The 24,181-nt window shown below is 35.9% G+C and overlaps 1 protein-coding gene and 1 long non-coding RNA gene across 6 annotated transcripts in view; one reads left to right on the top strand and one right to left on the bottom strand.

The window, feature by feature from the left end:
• Positions 1-24,181, top strand: part of RALYL (RALY RNA binding protein like) — a 686,645-nt gene that overhangs the window by 591,721 nt on the left and 70,743 nt on the right. For all 5 annotated transcript variants that reach the window (XM_035011452.1, XM_035011454.1, XM_035011455.1 and 2 more), the window contains one exon: positions 15,945-15,992. In XM_035011452.1, the coding sequence (XP_034867343.1) occupies positions 15,945-15,992 (48 nt within the window). The remainder of the gene's footprint in view (positions 1-15,944; positions 15,993-24,181) is intronic.
• The window catches only part of LOC118014973, a 268,840-nt gene continuing 249,700 nt past the window's right edge, over positions 5,042-24,181 (bottom strand). Inside the window, exon 3 of the long non-coding RNA XR_004680459.1 lies at positions 5,042-5,747. This is a non-coding gene — a long non-coding RNA (uncharacterized LOC118014973). The remainder of the gene's footprint in view (positions 5,748-24,181) is intronic.

Genomic DNA, 24,181 nt, shown 5'->3' on the forward strand with positions numbered 1-24,181 from the left:
AAGGGCGCTCTAAGTGTGTGTGCAAAATATCATACGATAACAATGTCGCTGCTGTTTGAAAACCAGCCTACTAGACAGGAAGAGTTTGCTCTTACTGTGATTGAGTATTGAGCTTTCCTTCTGTATTACAAAGATCACAACACCAAATTACCATTGTTGGAGAACGTAGTAAAGTAAAACGTTACTTTTGACAATGGCAGATGAAGGCTGGCACCAAATTCTTTAGACTCGAATGTTGAATATATTGAAAAGAATTCTGCAATTCACATTATTTTTGAGGACATTGCTAATTGCTTAACATTTAAACCTTCAAAGTACAAACCAAGTGTTAAAAACAAGAAGCGTGTATCATGATGCCATTTCATTCTAATCAAGATCCAGGATTTTTATCTTTATTTCTGAATATCAATTTAATTATATTTGGATGAGAACTAATATACTCAGTAAAAACTCTTCTCGAATCATATTGCTAGGCACAAAGGAAGGTGCAAAGGTAGATGAGAGCAGTGTCTCAGAGTGGATTCACTAAAACAGTGCCAGTCCGTGAACTGTTTTTTACCAGGGTGACTACTGAAATACAAAAAGGAAGTAAAAGCATTTAGAAACTTTGATTGCATTTTTATGCCACTTTGACATCTAAGTGTACCATTTGGTATTTTATGAAATTATCAGTCTGTGATGAATGAGAAATTTTTCAAATAAAAAGCTGGTCCTTCGCTACAGTAATTGAGAAGTTGTGGACAAGACTAAGTCTTTGCCTTTAAGGACCTTATCATCTCATGAAGAGGATAAAAACAAAGAAGCTGGTGTCTAATACGAGACATGGCTTGGCAACTCTAATCTGCTAAAGAAGATAAAATAAAAATAAGCAGATATTTGTGATATGAGGCATTATTTGATAATTCTTGAAAGACGGGTTATAAATGAAAAGTCATGGTGGGACACAGTCGGGCAGGTTTAGTTTCTATTGTGGAGATAACGAGCAGTACCATTTGGCTGCACCAACGGTATCTTAGAAGTGACACTGAATGACATAACTGGCAAATTAACCAGTAACCGCATCACAGGAGACTGAAAAACCTCGTGTTCAAGGTTTCTTCAGCTCCCCTCACCCTTTTCCCCTCTCCTGCCTCCTCTTTTCTCTCCTCTCCCTCTCCCCCCTTCCTTTGCCTTCTCCTCTCTCCTCCTCTCCCTCCTCCCAATCTCCTACTTCTCTTATTTCCTCCCCCCCATTTCTGCCTCCCCCCTTCTCCTCCTTTTTCTGTTTCTCTTCCTGTTTCTTCATTAAAAAAAAAAAAAAAAAAGGCATGCCTTCAAGAAGGAGCTTATGTCCTCGTGTCTGGTCTTCAGCTACTCCCTTTGCTTTGCAAGAGATTCCACCATGAGGAGGAAAGTTAGTATATGTGAAATGTTTGCTGAGTGCGAAAAATCACATTAATTCCTAACACTCCAACCGAACTCATCACAGTTGGGGAAAAAAAAATCCTGCCACTATCTTAATGGCCTATGGAAAAATTAGGGCAACCCTACAATACCATTATTTTTCAACATTAAACCAGAATGAGATTTCTCTTCAACAAAGACTTAGCAGTTTATCATCTCAGAAAACTGACCATCCCAGAAAATCTGGAGATACTGACATTTTACAGTCCCAGTAAACCCTTAAGACCCTGCCCCATCACACCCCAGTGAGACCCTCTGGTCAACAAGCCCTGCAAATGTGTGCACGCAACACACACACACTACTTCCAGTCAGGTTTTTAGTGCTGTGCTCTGAATTATGACCTACCAGCAAAGGATCACCAGATATTTGAGAAAATACTCTAACATGAAAGAAAAAAAGAAACAGAAAACCAGAACTCCACAGTCGAGGAAGTATAAGGAGTATAAAACTAATCTAAACAAGCAAGCAAAAAACCCTAAAAACCCTCTTAAAAACCAATAATTAATATCCCTAAAGATAGGAAAATATATCTATATAAAAAGTGTATTATTAAAAAGGAACATATGGAAAAGAAAAAAAATTCTTAGAAATTAAAAGCAAAACAGAAATGAAAAACTCAATGAAAGTTTAGAATTCAAACTTAAAAGATCACAAAGACAGAGATGGAAAATAATAAAGAAAGGATTTAAAATAATTTGAGGCTTACTCCCAGAGATCGGTATCTAGTAATAATTGTTTCACAGACAGAAAACCAAGGACATTATCAAATAAGTAATGAAAGAAAGTGTCCTAAAACTGAAACATGTAAGTTTGCCATAGGAGGATTCTCAGCACAGTGAATGAAAGATGATCCACACTTAGGCAGATTAATTACTACAGATAACAAGACCTGAAACCGGGCACCTGGGTGGCTCAGTCAGTTAAGCATCTGCCTTTGGCTAAGGTCATGATCCTGGGGTCCTGGGATCGAGCCCCGCATCGGGCTCCCTGCTCAGCAGGAAACCTGCTTCTCCCTCTCTCTCTGCCCCTCCCCCTGCTCATGCGCTCGCGCTCTCTCTCTCTCAAATAAATAAATAAAATCCTTAAAAAAAGAAGAACTTCAGCCTTCGAGTAGAGGAATAAAGGCCACATACAAAGACTCAGAAGCAGAATGACATCACATTTCTCAACATTAGGAACTTGCAGACAATGCAATAATGCCCTCCAAATTCTGAGAGAAAGTGATATCCAACCAGACTGTCAGTCCTACCAAACACATTATCAGTCAAGCATGAAGATAGGAAAAGATCCACTCCATTCTTGTATTTTTGAGGTAGTTCTACTCTATCAAGTCACTGCAGCCACTGCATTAGCAAATACTGAACCACTGGTCCTAGGGGAAATACAGGATTAGGTTCCCGTAAGCGTCTGGTCACAATAATTTTGTTAACCAACTAATACATAACCCTGCTTGGTGTGTGTTTCTGTGTAAAGACAGTTTATTTCATATATATTGTTGATGCATTAACATTGAATTCATGACCAACAGCACTATAATGCTTGCCTGAAGGAAGCTCATGTAACATGTATTTTCTCCCTGAGGCATATCACAGCCTTTTGTGCTTGGGAAGACTGAGCTGCACCTCAGCACTCTGTTTAGGGGCCATTGCAAAACAGAAAAATCAATGAAAAGCACAAGAATGCAAAAAAAAAAAAAAATGCAACACTAAGTAGACCATGAAAAGTATACTTATTTGCAGTGTCAGATCTGAACAAAGTCACCTCAGTCTCAGTTGGGAATGTGCTGCCTCAGCAACTCAAATTTTTTGCCACTCTGTGCATGTCTGTGAGTGACCATGAAAGCGCTGCAAGTATTGATTTGGGAGTTATAGGTAATCTTAGCAAATTCATAAATACAGAATCCTCAAATAAAAAGAATCAACTGTATTTTCAGAAATCTAAGGCTTAACAAATCCTTTCTAAGAAATCTACTGATGCTTGTTTCACCAAAATCATTGAGTAAATAAATAAATAAATAAATAAATAATAAAAGGGTCTAACACAAGAAAAAAAAAGGTTCCCAAGTCACTGGTGAAGAGAAGTACCAGGATGGTCACTTTGTAGCAGACCCAGAGAGGACCCATCTGGCTTATAGCAGGACATCGGAGATCTCCATTAAGAATGAAAAAAAATGAAGCCATTATAAAAGCCAAGTAAATTTGTACAAGAAGGAAATGTAATCGTAGTATATTGCTCAACTGTAAGTAAAGTTTATGTAGCCAAAATAACCTAAACACTGAATATTGACTTAAAACAGAAAAGAACTAATGAGAAAAAAGCATGGAAGCTTGTGAAAAATTCTTCATTACAAATAAGCCCAGCAATATTGTGAGGGCTCACAGAGAACTCATTCCTCTGTAAGATTTAATTCTGTTCAAAATGAATCCATGGTTGAAAGGCACACACTTCCAGGTATAAGATAAGTAAATCCCAGGAATGTAATGTACAGCATAGTGATTATAGTTAATCATACTGTATTGTATATTTGAAAGTTGCTAAGAGAGTAGATTTTAAAAGTTCTCATCACAAAGAAAAACAATTTTGTAATTATGTGTGGTGATAGATGTTAACTAAACTTATTTTGGTAATCATTTCACAAAATATCAAATCATTGTTCTGTATGCCTAAAACTGATACAATGTTATATGCCAATTTTATCTCAATTTAAAAACAACAACAAAAGATTTAATTCTAGAAACTGAAGAATATTAAAGAAAATGTCTGTTAACTTAGTTCAATAATGTTCAGAAGGAAAGTGCCTCTAAGAAACATATGTAGGTTGTAATAAGAAGAGACTAATCTAGAAAATAGCAGTTGATTCTTTAACTAAACCCCAGATTAAATATAATGCCTCAAATGAAGAAGTAAATGGCACATTTGATACCATACTGGGGAAAAAAACCCAGTAAGTGATTTTAGGAAAAAACTTGATAAACATCCCCTGAGTAAAATAGAGGAAAGTGGCAAAATAAAAACAAGGAAAAAGAAATGGATGAAAGTTCATAGAGTTTAATCTGTAAATAATAGGTATTGCCACAGAGAACAATTTTACAGAACATGGAAGAGTCAACAATGAAAGATAAAATATAATTCATTGATTTCTTTAAATGAGATTTTTACAATTTGAAATGTAAAGAAAGCTATTGGTATCCATGCCAAAAAGAAAAGAAAAGCTAACTTTAAGAGAAAAACTAAAGTTGGACTCAGTTTTCTCTCTGATATGTACCACTGGCAAGACAATAACAGATATTTTTGAGGGAAAAGATCATAGCAAGAATCCTGTGTTCAGCTACATCATCTTTCATTTGTGAAAGTAACAGAAAGACATCAAGAGAAAATATGTTTTACCACGTAACAAACCCAGACAGAATTTTATAAATATAGCTACTAACCTTGTTTTGATTCTGGACTCCAGCATCATAAAGATCAACTTAATTTATAAAAATATGTTTAACAACTATTTAGTCATGTTCCTTAACTGAAAAGTTCTTAAAAGGGACAAAATGATTTGTTGAAAAAGACTATGGGAAAAATGGTACTGGTGGGGAAAATTTCACAATATTTCTAAAGTTTATCTAGAGGTGAGAATATTATAAACAAAATTTTGAAGGAGACAATCTCTTCTACAAATATGTCACTTGGGGATAAGAAATGGCAATTCAGTGAGAATAAAATACAGGCTACAACAATTAGCCATGTTTATACATGAAGGTAGTAATTGACAGAGTGCAAACTAAATCAATAAGGAGTGGAAGAATCATTCAATATTCCTTCTTGGTCTTGGCACTTATCTATTTAAGTATTTATTTAGAATATATTATAAGGATTGCCTCTTAATTTTATCAAATACCTCTTTAGCGTCTACTGATGACAATCATAGTTTTTCTCCTTTCATTTGTTTTTGTGCCAGAGTATGCTGATAGATTTTTCAGACTTGAACCTGACATTAGTTTCCTCTCCCTAGTCTATTTTGGCCTATTATGTTGCTCTTTTTCTAATAAGATTAAGACTGCATTCCTTTCTTTTTTCATCTTCAGTCTTCAACAATGAACACATTTAAGCCATACCTTTTTCTGAGTTAAGTTCCTACTATGTCCCATAGGTTTTGGAAGAAGCATTCTTTTTATTTCTTTCTAGATAATATGAAAGTCTAATTTTGATTTCTTCTTTAATTCTGCATCAATTTGATTGAGGAGAGTCAAAGAGACCAGAACTGGTGCTCAACCGAAAAGGAGCCAGCTTCAGGTCACCATGTTCCCAAAACCTGTAGGTGAAGAATTAAATGTTACATTTTAATGAAGTAATTTGATTTAATAAAATCATGAAATTTCAACTTGGAAGATATCCCAGAACTATGTAATGCATCAATTCTCTTCTCTACAAAATCCCCAACAAATGATTTTCAGGCTCTTCTTGAAGGACATGTATCTGTTACACTGTGTTTTACTAGATCATACAGTGTTTTGTCACAGTATTTTTCTTTTTATGATTCTATTTTCTTTCCAAAACTACCAGACACTCAAGATATTTGGAACTCGTTATTCTATTTCTTTGTTATATTTAGCAGTAACATTTTTCCTTGTAATTACTACTCTTTAAGACTTGTTTTGCCTTCTGGAACTACAGTGAATAAATTCAATGCCTCTTCCACTAGACAACCTTTCAAATATTTAAACAGTTACTTACCTCCTTTCCCAAAGGCTTTCTTCTCTAGACCAAACAACCTTATTTAATTCAAACTTTTTCATACAGTCATTTTTGAGATTTCTTGCCATCCTAATTTCTTTCATTTGTATGCATTCCAGTTGGTTAATATCCTTGTGAAACTTTACTGAAATACACTAAACTGTTTCCAGGGATGTCTCAAAAGTGAGAGTCCAGTGGAATTATCTTCTTTTTAAAAACCCTTCACTTTAGTTAATGCCCACTAAGATTTCACTAGCCTTATGGTAGTGGTAGTACATTCCTGGTTTCTACTTCTGATAGTGGTAGTAATTGGCAAAATACCTAATATTTCTTAACCAATATCTGGTAAGCCACAGACAATGCAATTTATACTCTGGACTCTAATTAATCATATCATTGCTTTGGTTCTCTCATTTATACAATTGGGATAATATTAACACTAACTCATAGGACTTTTAAGACAATTAAATGATCTAACGGATGCAAAGCAGTTAGAACAGTGATAAATGCTAACCATTCAATAAATATTAATTATTAGAATTATTAACGTTGTTGTTACTATTGTTATTATCCCTTTTGACATCACTCTCAAATATTTTTTTAAAGCTAGACTCGACCATGAAGAATATGTGCAGTTGATATATTTAGTCTTGAAGGAAAACTTTAGAAAAATTATTGTAATCCAATAAGATAAAAATTATAATAATAAAACTATCAACTATACAAACTAAGAAAAGGGTTTCTCTATAAAAGGACAACCTGTACCCTTTGACTGTATGTCACATTTGGTCAAAGAATGCCTAAACAGGATTGTCTCAGGCAAGGCCTAATCAGGAGACAGAAGATGGAAACCACACCAGTCATTTTAACAGAGAAAATTTAATATGAGGAATTATTAACTAGTAAAGTACATGGTTAACTACCTCAAAAGGGTAAAAAAAGACTACAAAAGAATATCAGAATAGAAAATGTAGAGAACAACTACTATCTCTGTGGCTGAGGGACAGTATCCAAGGAAGGAATAAATGAAGAGCCTCTCTCTCTGAGGCTGAGATTCATACTCCCGTAGGAGAGGGTGTGACTGCAGCCTACTGGATGGCAGAGAAGTTTGTTGGGGTGTTGGTGGACTACGGATAATGGGTAGGCACCGTCCTGCTGGGGTACCAGTGAGCATCACTGGCTCTCCCATATCCTGCTGATAGCAGTGCCAGATGAGCAAGAAGAAATGTATATGAGAACCTGGAAAAAGAAGCTGCTTCCTCTTCTTTGCCTTGTGGTTTTCCTCCAGTAGGGTAGGGGGGCTGGGGGGCTGGGGAAATGGATTTAGGACTGAGAGGCAATAAATATCAATATCAATTTATTGGCAGAAAGGGCTAACCCAACATAGCAATCATAATGGTCTAAACATTCTTTTTTTAAAAAAGATTTATTTATTTATTTGAGAGAGAGAGAGCACGCAGGGGGAGGGGCAGAGGGAGAGAGTCTTAAGCAGACTCCACACTGAGCACAGAGCCCAAAGTGGGGCTAGAACTCATCATCCTGAGATCACGACCTGAGCCAAAACCAAAAGTCAGATGCTTAACTGGACTGTGCTATCCAGACACCCCCATAATGGTCTAAACATTCTAATATTAATATTCAGGCATTTGAAAACTCTAATACAGATACTTGTTTTCCTACAAAAAGTAGTAACAATAAATATTATTGCAGAAATTGCCACAGACGTGTAACATTCAATTCAAAAAATTTCAAATGGAGGTTCCTGGGTGGCTCAGATGGTTAAGCGTCTGCCTTCGGCTCAGGTCATGATCTCAGGGTCCTGGGATCGAACCCCACGTTGGGCTCCCTGCTTGGCGGGAGCCTGCTTCTTCCTCTCCCTATACTGCTCCCCCTGCTTGTACTCTCTCACTCTCTCTGTCGAATAAATAAATAAAATCTTAAAAAAAAATTTCAAATGGGTGACTATAAACACTCTGCCTTTTCAAAACTCACAATTTAGTGAAATAGACTCCTGGATGGTCAATTGTTATAATATGTTCAAATAGAAGTATGCATAAGAAGCTGTAAAAATGAAATCTGCATATTTCTGGCCAAATTCACTTAAAACAAAGAGACATAATACTCTACAGGATTTTGACATGAGTCCTCCTGGAATATTTTATTCTGGAAATTCCAGCGTCAAGAAATTAAGACAAACTAAGTTCAAAGAAGGAAGATACGAATGATGAATGGAATAGAGAGATTGCTTTGTGAAGGGAAAGGTTAACAGAAATAAATCTATATAGATTAGCTAAGTGACAGGAAAAGCAGAAAGCTGACAAGCAAGAATTAAATGTAAATGCAAAAAGAATAACATAATACATGGAATTTAGTCTAACCCCACAGGCTTTATAATTGGGGAAGATGTGGGGCTTGAGTTAGTCTTTAAGAATGGATAATATTCAACTGAAAGAAGATACAACATGTTGATAGATGGAGGGCTTGGGCAAAACCCTATAATGGGAAACTGTTGAGCAACCATTTGGGCTAATACAGAAGACTGTGTAGAGATCCAAGAAAGTCTCCCTGTGACAGCAAGGAGAGTTTCTCTGCCAGAGTAGGATGCAAGGAAATGCAGAATGGATGAGAGAGTAGTTGAATGAATTATTAAAGAATATTTGAAGAAGGAGCCCCATTTCAGAGAGCACTGAAAGTTGAAGAGTCTGAACATCACCTTGTAGGCCATGGGGAGTAACTGAAGAGTTTGATGTTGTCTTTTGTAAAAAGAATGCTTTTAAGTCACTAGCAGCATGTATCATGGATAAGAGTTGTGGATATACTTGGGACCAGGAATACCAGTTTGGAGTCCATTTCACTGGTCCAGACAAGACTCTTTATGTGTAGGCCAGACCTTCAAAATAGCTAGATTCTTGGTTCTCCTGCTTTCACATTTATAGTTCTCTTACCAGATAGGTCATGCGGTTTGCAAAAAATAAATTTCCATTTTCATTGTAGCTTTATCAAGTAATCATGAATTGAAGAGAATCATTTTTTTCATTTATTCCAGAGCAAAAGACAGAAGTGAAAACTAAACACAATTGTGGAATCCCATGTTTAAACATCTTTCTTAACAGAACACAGCATAGAGAAGAGTAACAACCATACCCCATTCAGGAAGATACTTCCAAAGTCACAATCCCTGTGTTAACTCAGCCAGAAGACAGGAAAATAATTTTCCCCCTCCTTTTTCTCTCTTGTTCCCAGAATTCACTATCTACACCTACCTTAATTAAAGTAATCATCCTTTAAGTGTGTGAAACAGTAACATAAGAAAAAAAAAAAAGTGTGTGAAACAGTAAGCTTGATTCACAGTAGGTAAGAGACCAGAACTAGTAACTGAGCTGGGTGGATCGTTTTACCCTTTTGAATGTCTTGGTCACTGCCCCTTCCTGAGCTCCCAGGTCCTGATCCACAATTAGCCAGGAACTCTACAAATGTTTCATAATTCTTTAGGTTCCCAACCACCTCCTCCTTCAATTCTGAAGTCCTTGGTAGCAAACCATTTTGTCAATGCAACTTAGACTACGTAGCTTTTTAAACTCTTTTTGAATTTCTAATGTATGTGTGTATGTCTATCCACTATACAAACATACACACACACACACTCCAAGGTAAAATTAAAGTTGTATATGTATCCCCTAAAAGAAAATAGACAGATTTTTGTCCACACATTATCTTGACAAAGTTTATAAATCTGTTCAACTATATATATACACTCTGACATTTAGAAACCTACACCAAATTTTATGACAAGTTAGAAATAGGATCCTATAGGTACTTCTGAGGATACTTCTACTAATAGCCTTGGAGAAGTATGCTCTAGAAGTTCATTCTGCTAGCCTACCTTATGACTTCTGCAATCATGACTTCCACAGGTACTCTGAAGAAAAGTTATGCTATTGACAGAGACTAATCTTCATAAAAAACTGTTCTACAAATTTATTCCACATTTTTCTACCACCAATTCTTGGTCTTCTGGAAGGGCCTCCTTTTGAACATTCACTTGTCAAATTCCTAACCTTTACAAAGACCGATTCAAATGCCATCTCTTTCATAAACCCTCGTTTGAGACTTTGTCCCACCAACCACATCCTAATTCTTCTGCCTATAAGCTCTCGTAGCAGTTTTTATATCTGTTTTGGCATTTGTCAAATTCTGCTTAAATTATAGTCATATGTATATTTATCTAATCCCTTACACTTAGATTGACATTCCTTGAGGTTAGAAGCCATGTTCTGCTGATATTATTATCCACAACTCCCAGTATTGTGCCAGACTTAAAATACTCAGTAATTGATTATCAAGTTTAATTTGGGAAGCCAGATATAGTCACTGAGAAGGCTTCAGTAGGAGTTACTATTGGCAGGATGTCTGTAATGAAACCATTAAAATGCTCCCTCCTTGTGCTGGGAAGTTTATTCATTTTCTTCAGATTATATTTTAATGAAATTCTGTGATGGAAAATAAAAAGAAATACTTGTGTGTATTAGTCTATTCATATGAAGCTGGTTTTATGAATTCAAAGGGATTAGATAAATTTGATCTCACATATTGCAAAACCTAATGAGTTGTGATTTCTCCTTCTGTAAATGAAAAAGCTTAAATTAAATTCCAGGGAAGTTACTTGGTGTCATTTAATCTTCAGTAATAAAATAAAGACTATGAGTGTGCAACTCTAAACAATTACTTTATTAATTCCCATTTCCCATTAAATTTTGAGGGAACCTGAGCAGTTAGAATAAAGGTACATTGAAAAGTAGAATGAGGGGCACCTGGGTGGCTCAGTTGTTAAGCGTTTGCCTTCGGCTCAGGTCATGATCGCAGAGTCCTGGGATCGAGCCCTGCATCGTGCTCCCTGCTCTGTGGGGAGTCTGCGTCTCCCTCTCCCACTCCCCCTGCTTGTGTTCCCTCTCTTGCTGTCTCTCTCTCTGTCAAATAAATAAATAAAATCTTCTTTAAAAAAAAGTAGAATGAAAGTATACCAGATTTTAAAAATATATATAAACTATTTGTGTGAAATATTTAAAACTGTTGTTTCACTTTTCTAAAAAGTTGAGTATCTGCCCCTTGCCACGGAGCATGCCTCCAAACAACAGAAGCCTTGACAGTTGCTAGACTTAGTTTCTTCTTGGAAAATGCCTAAAACATCTGACTTATGACCATTTTGTTTCAGTAGCCTAAAGACCAGACTGTCATACGAAGCTGTTACAATGAAAGTTGCAAAGCCCCCCCTCAAAAAAAGGAAAAGTAAATTAACTCATGAACAGAACAGTTTATGAGGAAAGGAAAGGTTATTTCTTTTTTAACTTGAAACTCTTCCAATAAAATCCTAGAATACGTAAAACGCCTTAAAAACCTGAATATGGTTTCTGGAAATGCCATTTTTTGACAGGTAATTTCAAATAGAGCCTCACACAGAAAGAGAAAGAAGGGATTTTTAAGAGAGACAAAATCTGGGGAAGGGGAAAAAAAAAGCTGGCGGCAGGAACACTGAAAAAGCATACTTATCACAAATCAGACTTGCCCTGTGGTTATCTCTTTTCATTTCTTTGAATCTCTTTTTCTTCCTTGGAAATCCAGGGTGATTTTACAGCTTATGACCTGAGCCAACTACGGCCATGGCATTTCTGCTAAAAGCCCAAACCATTAAGACAAAAACAGGCTTGTCATGATCACCGAGACAGGCTTGTTTGTGCATTTCGTTTCATTTTGAACTGTGACAGGTAAAATTGAGTTCCTGATGGCAGACAGTGGGACTTGGAGATCACATAGTTCGGGAGGCTCAGCTACAACTTGTTCTTGCAAATATGTTGTAGCAGTCAGGATTGAACCAAAAATAAGCAGATTGGACAAGATAATTTAAGATAAATTAAGCTACTAAGAAAAACAAAAATGATTTCTCTTTTCTCATGCATTTTTAAATTTCCAGAAGGCTATTAAATTATTGAAGTATTTCCTAAAGGTGTGAAATACATGGAATCATCAGTGTCAGCCACATTAGTAACATATGTATTAATTGGTCCATGTCATATTTGGCACTTGGGGAGTTTAAAAAGAGCTAGAGGACATATATAAAATCAAGAAGAATTTATGCATCTTTAATTAGATATTCTCATCATCATGTTCATAAACCTTTGAAATGCTCTCTTAAACATCTGAGGAAAAATAAAGTTATATGTGCTAAAGCATTAAGATTATTAAACTTATTTAAATTAACAAATGTCTGATGAAACATGACACAATCAGAAAAATCACCAACTTTCGATTTAGATAAACCTGTGTTTAAATATCAGCTCTATGAAAAATGATTTAAAAATTCACTGACTTATTACAGTGTGCTAGAAACTATGCTATTCCATTTTGCAGATGCATTTTGCAAAGATTAAATAGATTGTTCACTGTTGTTATAAGCTAACTGTGTTCCTCCAAAATTCACCTTTTGAAGCTCTAATCCCAGTTCCTCAGAATGTGACTATATTGGGAGAGAGAGTCTTTAAAGAGGAGATAAAGTTAAAATGAGGCCATATGAGTGGGCTCTAATCCAATATGACAAGTGTTCTTATCAGAAGAGGAGATTGGGACTCAGACATCACAGACAGAGGGACAACCATGTGAGGAGACAGCAAGAAGTAAAGAAAGTGACCTCAGAAGAAACCAGACCTGTTGACACCTTGACCTTGAACTCTTAGCCTCCAAAACTGTGAGAAAATAAATTTTTGTTCTTTAAGCTTCCTAGTGTGTGGTATCTGACCTATTTTGCTATCTTCTCCTCTTCCCTTGACCTCTACAATTCTAGAATTCCTAAGACTAGCCTACTCCCTCTCTCTACACTCACTCCTGAGAAAGAGCTCACCTTTTTAATGGCTTTGTTGCCATCAGCATGCTCACAACTCCCGGACTTACTTCCCCAGCAAGCCCTCTCTTTGGGGCTACCCTCAGTAAGGCAGCATCCAGTCACCTGTGAAAGTGTTTCTTGATTGCCTCACAAGCATCCAAATGCTATCTTATCCAAAACCGAACTCAGCATTGTCCTCTAGAACCTCTTCCTCCCAATCTTCCCCCGGTTGAGAAAGGATAACAAAGTCTGCCCAGTTTCTTCAACTGACTCGGTGATAAATTCAGTTGAGTCTGCCTCCAAAACGTGTCCTGAACCTGTCTAACCCTCTCCATCTTTTCTGGAATGTTGCCTACGATGCTGTTGCCTAGGACGCAGTAGCCCTGGACCAACCTTCCTGCTTCACTGAATCCATCAGGATTTTTCCTGACTTGTGCCTTTGTGCTTTCTGTTGCCTCAGGTCCTTTTCTCCCAGGCTCTTGATAGGACCTTTCTCATCCTTCAAGCCTCCAGTTGTATGTTACCTCCTCAGAGAGGTCAGCTTTGATTAATCTCTTTTAATAGTTCTTCCCTTTGGTCTCTCTGTCCCATTCATTTACTTCTAAGTATTTCCTGTTTAAAATGTTTTTCTTATTAGTTTTTTATCTGTCTCCACTACTGTCAAAGAAAAAAAATGCAACATGCAGATTAAATAGGTAAGGAAAAGACCATATTCAAGACTATCTAAATAGAGGACAGAGGCTGAACTCAACTCTACTGAAACAAAATGCTGGGGAGTTTGTAATACGTGGGGTGAGCTAGTGGCAATAGCAGGGAAATGGATCAATTTGATTAGGTCATCTGTGTTTGCTAATTGGCGCTTAATCAAAGTGAGATATCTATTCTGCTTCTAAACCTAAGTGGCAAATACAGTTCCTGACACACATGTCCTTAATCAAGTTCTGGGGGCACCTGGGTGGCTCAGTCGTTAAGCGTCTGCCTTCAGCTCAGATCATGATCCCAGGGTCATGGGATCGAGCCCCGCATCGGGCTCCCTGCTCAGTGGGAAGCCTGCTTCTCCCTCCCCCACTCCCCCTGCTTGTGTTCCCTCTCTCACTGTGTCTCTCTCTGTCAAATAAATAAATAAAATCTTAAAAAAAAAATTCTGATAAATGAGCACATGAATGACTACACTGTACTTAACCTGTGTTGTGTAGGATATTTAATATCTCTAGGCCTCAGCGTCCTATAAAATTGGAACAATACTCTACGTCTTATGGGTTGTTGTTAAGATTAAATAATATGTTCTTTCAATTCTCCTGACATAAGAATAGTTACAAACTAAAGGTCTGTTAAATTGATCAATTGGGGAATATAAAATTACTTGCCTGTCATATGGTGGTTCCTCAAAAAGTTAAACATAAAAGTACTTTATGATCCAGCAATTCCACTTCTAGGTAGATACCCCAAAGAGATGAAAGCAGGGACTCTAACAAATACTTGCACACCGATGTTCGGACTACCACTGTTCACAGAGGCTAAGAGGTGCAAACAACTCAAATGTATATCAATAGAGGAATAAATAAAAAGCAATATGTACATATATACAACATTATATTTTTCAGTCATAAAAAGGAATGAAATTCTCATGTGTGGTACAGTATGGATAAACCTTGAAAATGTTATGCTAACTGAAATAAGCCAGCCTAAGAAGGACAAATATTATATGATTCCTGTTATATGAGGTATCTAGAAGAGGCAAATTCAGGAGGTAGGATGGAGAGAACCAAGGGCTGGGGGCAGCGGGGGATGGGGAGTTATTGTTTAATAGGTATGGAACTTCTGTGTGGGATAATGAAAAATGCTAAAAATGGATATTGGCAATCTTTAAACAACATTGTGAATATACTTAATGCCACTGAGTTGTATACTTAAAATGGTTAGAATGGTAAATTTTGTTATGTATGTTTCATACTGATAAAAAATTAGTGAATAGACATTAAAAATAATTATTCCCCTGTAGTGTAGATACGTCATTCATCATGAGTAAATTTCTTGCTGGCTGGCGAGGGTTGCACAGTGCCATGGAAAAATGCTCCAGACATGGATTCAGAAGATTTTTTTTCTCCAGTTTCAGCTCTGTCACTTACTAGTAATAAAAATTTGAGCAAGTCACTTAGGTCCTTTGCACCTTAGTTTCTTCTAGTTACAGTATCCAACAGAGTTGCTTTGTGTACTAAAATTAAAGGAAATAATGCATATAAAGGGCTTTGTAAATTCCAACAATTATATAAGTAGATGGGAGCAGTTTTATTATATATTCCTTTAAGAAGCTTAATCTTTTCACTAAAATGTGCTTATTAATTGCTATTTAAGTACCCTAAAATATTAAATTATGGTTGCTAAGATTCAGTCAAGGTGGATTTTTTTTTCTCTGTGTATTAAATTATAAGTTTTTAGAATGAAAAAGAATGCTGAATTTCTAAAGAAACCACATTTCTCTTTAGCATTCTTAATAGCGAATGGGTCATTAAACCTTTCTTTTCCATGCCTTTTGTTCATTGTGTAGTCTCACTGTACATACCTTAGGAAGAAAGGATAACTATGTTATACCCTGTCTGGAAAAAAATGGCCTTCATTCATACGTAATTACAAGTATTAAAATATTTTATTTTGTTACCTCTTCTCATCTTCCATTCCAAACCATACAAACCATTATCAGTCTTCCCATTGTCAGACATATGACAGTTTGACGTGGCACCATATCCAATTGTCATTACTTTGTAAAACTCTTTGGATACATAATTACATTGAAAAAAAAATCTAAAAAGTAACATAAGTTACTTGTTTTAACCTCATAACTTAGTACCAAAATTAGTGTGGTTGAACAAGTGTCAACTAATTTTTTGTTTCCCTCCTTAGTGGTTATGTCTTTGACTATGATTACTACAGAGAAGATTTCTACAATCGGTATGTAAATTTTTCATTCCCGTTTTCCTTTGATTTAAATTCTTTTAACTGCTTTGTATATTTCATTCCTAGGTATTCTCGATTGATATTTAAAATAAAGAAAATTCTTTACTAACTCCCCAAAAGTATAATGTAGGCAGATTTTCTTATTTTCATTGTGCTTACTGAAGCATAGTACATCTTGGACTTTTAGGACTTCAGAGGTTCTTAAGCCAAAAGTTCGGTTATGGAATATTGGAATAACATCCCCAAAATTTAATGAACCAATATTGTTTTCCAGGTCTGTTGATGACTTAAGATTCTTCAAGACTGAAAGTTTTGTAAACTCGGAAAATGACTCCAACCTTCTAAAATATATCTGTTTTCAATATGACACATTGCAATGTTAGTTGGTTAGATTGGTTAGATTCAGTAAAAATTACAGACGGTTCTTGCTTTGCATAGTAGTGTTGGATCATAAAGGAAACCATACAAAGTGATGTTAATAATCAGTGGAAAAAAACAATCTTCTGTCCCCTCTAAAAATGCTCGTAAACACATTAAAAATTCTCTTGCTGTTGGTTATAAATAATAGAGAAATACAGTAAAATCGTTGTAAGTACACTATAATTTAAGACAGTAAAAATATTGAGAATTCATGTGTTTGAGTTCTTTGTAAAAAGACCTGTCCAAAAGTAGTTCGAGCAGGTCTTGCCTTCTTGTACAACTTACTCTACGGAGCTAGCATCCTTCTTGGGCCTCAGTGAGGTGTCCTACTCCTTTCAAAGGCTGGACCAGCTTCAGCAGTTTATCAGCATTGTGAACTATCTCTGAGAGGTCTTCAGTGTGGTTCTTTTGCCAGGGTCACTTCTTCTGGGGCATCGTTATCCCTTTTTATCCCTTCACAACTGTTTTCCTCATTTATGTCAATCTGTTGCTTTTCCTAAATTCCTCTGGTTCGGCATCTAGAGTCTCTCCAGCAGAAGAGTGTCAATAGTCCCCAGTCAGCTATTTCTCCCACAGTTCCATCCCATTTAATTTTTTTCCCTTCCAGTGTTATCCCTCTTCTCTTCTTTACTGCACTTTCATCTTTGTTGACCAGTTTCCTCTTTTGATTACCCACTTTTGTCAAGGGCCACGTGGGTTTATCACGGGCAACAAGGAGCCAATACAACTACAGAGTTACCGTCCGGTACCCCCCAGATGCATGGCAACCAGAGACACTTTGAACGAAGTGACGTGACCAAGCACTGATCAGGATGCGCCTCTGTTATTTGCACAGTGCTTTGTGGACTGAAAAACTAGCAGCCAAGTTTGGACTTTGTGAAATTACTCACAGTTACTATGTGGCAACTGAAATTTGATTTGTGCTGTGGGAAGACGTGTTATTTAACTAAACATGGGCTGAAATTCTGAGATATGCAAATCAAGGGCCAGCTGTACATAGATCATTAGACCACACACATAAAAATGAGGTAAATATCTTTTAAGCTTTCTAATTGTAAGTTCTAGTCAAACAAAAACAACAACAAAAATCCCAAGGTATAAAAAATGCAAACTTGGAAAAATAGTTCGTAATGGACATTTTTAATAGGGAAGAAACTTCATGATCCCTTGGAAGGTCCTGGTTCCGTTTGCTCCAGCCACACAGCTCCTTTCTCAGCTCCACAAGAACACCATGTACCCTCCTCCCTCAGCACCTTCTTCCGTGCTGCTCCTTCTCATCATTCCTCCCTCTGCCATCTAGTTAACTTGCCTTCATCCCTCAGCCCTCAGCATGAACACCGACTAAATTAGGTTCCTCTGTTCCCCTCTCTCAGCACCCAGCATTATCCTTCACAGCACTTCTGCTTTTTTACTGCTGTCTTTCTTTGTGATGACAGTATTTGATTCATGTCTGCTTCTTGTCCTCCATGAAGGCAGGAAAGATGCTCAGGTTTGAGTATTATTGTATCTTCGGGCAATATCATTAAGTTCCAATATAGTGGATACTCAATTCGTGTTCTTAATTCATCTTCTTGGATTTAGAGAGACATTGGTTTCCCCAAGGTCATACAGTAAATTCATGACCAAACTACAAATATAAACTATTTAGATTCAAAAGCCAACTGTGTGAATGTGCAAAACGGGAGGGGAGCAATATTAGTTTATGGAGTTAAGTCAACGGAGACAGCCTTACCTAAAGGGAAATCAGACCACAACCATACCTTCATCACCACTATGCTCAACTACTCAGTTAAGCAAGTTATTCCACTAGGTACACCTTTATGATCAAATATGATTTTTAAAAGATAATTTTCTCAAATCATTTTAATAATTTATACAAGATACAGTATTTTGTTGTAAATATTAAATAGTTTGTAACAACTTATCCTAAAAATGATCTGAAGATCTGGCAGCATAAAACAATCCCATTTACTATTAAGAAAAGACACCATTTAAATAGTCTGCATACTATTTGAAAATTTTAGTTTTAGACATTTCTAAAGACTTTTTTTTAAAGATTTTATTTATTCATTTCTTTGAGAGAGGGAGAGCATGAGTGGGGTGAAGGACAGAGGGAGAAGCAGACTCCCTGCTGAGCAGGAGCCCAATGCAGCTCGATCCCAGGACCGTGGGATCGTGACCTGAGCCAAAGGCAGATGCTTAACCAACTGAGCCACCCAGGTGCAGCCTAAACTCATTTTTTTTTTTTCAGGATACATACCCTGTCCTAATTGCTATGAATAAAGTTTTCAATTAGCATATGTTTAGTCTGTCAATATGAAACTGTTTTTGGCATTGTAGTCTCTTAAGTGTTTTCTATCTTGTGATTTCCTTCTACATTTAAAGAATTTCTCCCTAAAATGGAGTTTCTATATAAATTATAGCCCAATAAAATCATTAGGTAGATAGATGATAGATAGATAGATAGATAGATAGATAGATAGATAGATAGATAGATAAATCTGTCCTACCTACCAAAGATTAAGAGCCTTAATCAGCCAAAGAGTTATAGAGCTTGAAGTTTTCAGATGATTCTTCACTACACAAAAAAGCTAACTGAACAATTCCGCACATCATTTATCTTATATAAAATCTGTTTGCCTTATAAGGGTGCAAAAGATCAGTATGGTTGTGTTGCTAACAGGCTGTCTGAAGAATCTGTGCTCTTATTAGTTTATTTTCCATTTTTTTGCACTTGGCTAAGAAAGATGTAAGCATCTGCCACTAGTGGATAGAGTCCGGAGTTCCCTATGAAAATAGATTGTCATGAAAGGAAAACAGAATGGACAGGCTGGATGATATAAAGAGCTTACAAAGCGCTAACAGTTTTATGCACAGTAATTTCTCATAAATTACACTCTGCTTGAAATTGTGGTTAATTTTTTTTCTCTTTTTACTAGTGGTGCAAACTTGGGTGAGTTATTTAATACCACAAAACATGTTGTCTCCTCCATGAAGTGAGCAAGAAATTAATTCCTGCCTCATAAGATTGTTCTAAGGATTAAGTGAAGTAACATATGAATAATGATCAGCATTGTGCCTGGTATATCCTGGTATATTTTTACTGCATAACCAATGTTTGCTACTAATAACATCTAACAGTAACCATTAACAATGATGGTGAATGCAATTCTTATGCTGATATTCATGTAGCATTGTCCCTGACTGAGACATCAACTGGTTGGTCAGTTGTTCCAAAAAAGTCCATTGTGATGCCTCTTGATTATTCTATTTTTATCGTTTTCCCTTCTGCTCCCAGAGCATAATAGCTTAGACACTGCCATATATCCATACGCTATGGCTATTTGATTTCTGCCTGGTTTAAGAATTCTAATGTGATTGGGGATTTCAACCCGTAGATAGTTTCAGCTTAGAAAACCGCTTTACACAAAGTGCCATCATATTGTCATTGTTTTGATATGCTGGCCCAGCAGTAAATTTCCTAAAGACTAAGTTAGTGTCTCTTCATGGTTTCAGGGATCATGAAGAGTATCACTAAATAATAGACTTGAATGGTTATTCTAAGCTTTTTTTTTTTTTCATATTACACAAAGCGCTGCTCAGTAATTTACAGCATTAAATGGCATTTTCTTCTAAAAGGTCAAGTCTGACTCTAAATGAAGGACATTACATGTTATTAAAATTAAACATAAATATTTATATTCTTCCAAGTAAAGTAAAAGGAGATATATACCTAAAATTATATTGAATCCCCCGAGGGAATGTTTTCAATTTCTGAGATATTGGCAGTGTTAATCCAATCTTTTTTCAACAGTATCAGGAATAACACTGAGCAGATGATAACCCCCAGGATAAGTAAACTTGTGTTAATAGAGAAAAAGAAATGCCAGAAGTGCTTTACCATATAGAAAACACTTATGCATATTAAATCATGCAAAATGGGCATTGTTCAACTCTGGCACAATTTTGACCTTGTGTAACTTAATAGAAGAGAAACTACTAGAGTTGTAGTTAATGAAAAAATCTCCACATCAAGCTGCAGTTACCTCATTGATTACAGAGTACAGCATTTATTCATGAATCCTGGAAAAACATATTAGCAAGAGGCAATGTATGTTTCATTATGCAGGTTTAAATTACCATCTAATAGAATAGTATTCCACTTAAAACATTTGGAAATAACAGTATGGTACACTTGACAAAGGGTATAGATTTTTGATATAGGTTATGCAGAAGATGTGAATTTCAGGCCTAGCTGTGCATGTGCTGACTGGTTAAGTGACTTGGGAAAGTCACTTCATCCTTTTTTATTTCTTCATGGGCAAAATGACCTAACAATACCCACATTACAGAATTATAAGCATTCATAAATAAGAGAATCATTTTACTGATATATAACCTCAAAACAGCTATTTGAATGTATGAACTTTTTCATTACCCAAAGCTATATACAAAATATAGCAGACAGCAAAGTTGTGCAAAAGGTAAAGACTACATTAAGGTCAAAAAATTGCAGAAAAGATCATTCAAGATTTCGATCAGCTTGCCTTTAAAAGCATGTTCAAGAAATATCTACACAAGATCCAAGAAGACAACTTCACTGAAAATCTTAGAAAATTTTAATAACAAAAAACAATAGAAATTATTCATTTACTGGTCTCCAGTTAAGTGTGCCTTTGAAATTTTCTAATTCAGTTGAAACCAAAAGCTTACTTGAAGTCAGGATGGAAATAACAGACAGATTTTATGAATTTTGAGTAATTCAAGCAGTATAGAAAACAGATATAATGAGTAGGCTGTAAGAATCATTCATGTGGGGGCTCCTGGGTGGTTCAGTCATTAAGCATCTGCCTTTGGCTTAGGTCATGATCCCAGGGTCCTGGGATCGAGCCCCACATCGGACTCCTGCTCAGCGGGAAGCCTGCTTCTCCCTCTCCCACTCCCCCCTGCTTGTGTTCCCTCTCTCACTGTCTCTCTCTCTGTTAAATAAATAAATAAAATCTTTAAAAAATATATTAAAAGAATCATTGATGTGGATTTTAAATACATCCCTTCTTAAAAATGAATAGGCACTTTAATTTGATTTTATTAACTATATATCTGTCAGAAGTTAAGCATGCTGAAGATAAGGGTTCAAGTTTGAATCAAGACACAGAGGAAGATCTCTGATCCTCTGGTTACTGATCTTCACATATGCTACAAAGTGCCAGTGAGGACATAGCTCTGAACTTGTTCTCAAGGTTGGCTGTAGGCAGCCTAGTTGTTTAGCCCCTGGTCCAGACCACATGTTTTTGTTAACATTAAGCACATGGTGACTATAACCTTTGATTCATAAGCAAGGAAAATGAAGAACCCTTTTTCATGAGGGAAATTTAGAAAAAAAACAAACAGGTAATTACCAATTCTTAAAATCTATCTAAATAATTTATCTAAAATTAAAATTCAGTGTTTGATAACAGAATATTATTCAAATAATACATTAAATTTTTTTTTAATTTTATAATCACATAAGTTGACAGTGAACAATAGGCGTTAAGCCAAAGTCAATCAGGTAATGATTATTAGAATATGGTATATCTGCTTGAGAAAATGCACCACAGCAATCAAAATAAATATTAGGAAGACCATTTAGCAGGCTTGAGAAATGTTTTTAATATAAACCAAAGAGAATTAGAGAGAATACATGACTGTGCTTATATTATGTTCTTAACTATGTGGAAGATATGGATACTTGTGGAAAAAAGATTAGAAAATGATAGTAGTTTTTTATTTTTATTTTATTTATTTATTTATTGAGAGGGAGAGGGAGAGAAGGAATCTTAGGCAGGCTCCACACCCAATGTGGAGCTTGACACAGGGCTCGATCTCACAACACTGAGCCAAAATCAAGAGTCAGGGACACTTAACTGATTGAGCCATCCATGTACCCCATATAGTAGTTGTTTTAGAGTATGAGATTGGGAGTTATGCTTTTTCATGTATTTTTTCAAAAATGTTGCCTTATTATTATTAAGCTTAAAGCTAACAAGATTTTAATAAAAACAAGCACTCAAAATTATATTCATTTTATATGTCAATATGCCACCAAATTGCCTTTGTCCAAAACAGCTAATTTTTAATAGCCAATATCCATATTCTTCTTAGAGACAAGCTATGTTTATTTTTATCAGGTATATAAATATTATTTACCAGATTTTGCCTTTTGCTAGGTAATAAAATTACATAGCTCAGCTATTATTAAAGCAAACAGAATTCCAAACAAGAAATGAGCACTTGAAAAGTAGAAATGTTTATTAAATAAAGCAAACTAAATCCTCAGATTTCTTTATTGGGTTGTTTTTAGTAAAATTTGGTTACATTTATTTTATTTCTTGCTTGAGAGTAAGCCTTTTAGGGTTCTTATTTTAAAATAGACATTGAGGAAGGAAAAATTATGTGTTTGGCTTCATTATAAATCATTATGTATTTGACCAATAAATATTAGAGGGAAAACAATAGGGAAAATGAAGAACCACTAAAGAAAAAGAAGAGGGAATATAATTCTAAGAGTGAAAGGAACCAAAAAAAAATGAGAAAGAAGAAATTTTAAGCTTTTAACTGACCTTTGAGATTTGTATTCCATTTAATCCTATTGTATTGCAATCTTTGCTGTCAGTCCATAATCCTAAATGGACGATTTCCTTTATCCCAACAATTTTGCTGATCTAATACCTTATAAAGGTAAAATTTCTTAGATTTTCTATAAACAGAATTCTGATGAGAAAGCCAATGGTTGTGTCTCCCTTCATGGGTTACCTCTCACCTACTTCCCTCTGTATTTAAAAGAACCCTACATCCTATCTTGAATCCCAGAAAATCTGCCCCACTTCCCATTCTTACCTTGTTATGTTTTTGTGCATTAAGACAATACCCAGTCTTCCTTCCTTTAATTTCTGGTAAACTCAAGTGTAACCAATGAAAATTAAGAAACTCCTCAACTCCATTAAATTTTGTCAAATTCAAAATTATGCTGTCGTGTGAAGTATCCATACCCTTCTTTAGTTTAGTTTTGTTTTTTTTTTATAAATGACATATCCCTTTTTAAAATATAAGTTCTAATATTGCACATCTTCCCATCAGAGTGGCAGAAAGAATTGGTAAAACCTTACCTGATACCTTGATGAGAAAGAAGTCATTGCCCTTTGAAGCAACTCACCAAAATATTCAGAGAACAAGGGCTACGCTCTATAGGAATTGACAGCAAAGGACACGCACGACACATACTGAGTATGTGACTAAAATGTATGTTGCATATCAAAAGCACGTCACAAATACAATGAGCAAATCCAGCTCTGTTTTCTCAACATAAGCTGAGGCCTGCCGGACACTGGACGCTTTGTAATTATTGGCTGGGGGAAGCAATAAGAAATAGTGAGAAATATTTCACTTTCCTGTAAAATATTCTTGAACATAGTCACTGAAGTCGCAGTGAGTATGGTGGCTTTACTTGGCCTGCATTTTCATTATAGCATTCCTCTATCGCTGTATATTTTAGTTGTGCTTTAGAAATGTTCTCAACCCAACTTATAGATTAGCTTAATTAATGAACCAGCTAAATTGCACTTTCAATGGTCCCTCCAAAAGAACTTGCCTTTCATCTGAAGCGGCAGCATCTACCCTGGAAGAGATGAGTCAGTTACCATATTTTTTTTCCCCTCGATAGCTTTGGGTGTTAGAGCTCATAAAAAGTGCCTTCGTATTTTGGTTCACTAGCTTAAGGTGCT

This window comes from Mirounga leonina, unplaced genomic scaffold (assembly GCF_011800145.1).
Source record: "Mirounga leonina isolate KUSES-001 unplaced genomic scaffold, KU_Mleo_1.0 Mir_165, whole genome shotgun sequence".
Classification (NCBI taxonomy): Eukaryota; Metazoa; Chordata; class Mammalia; order Carnivora; family Phocidae; genus Mirounga; species Mirounga leonina.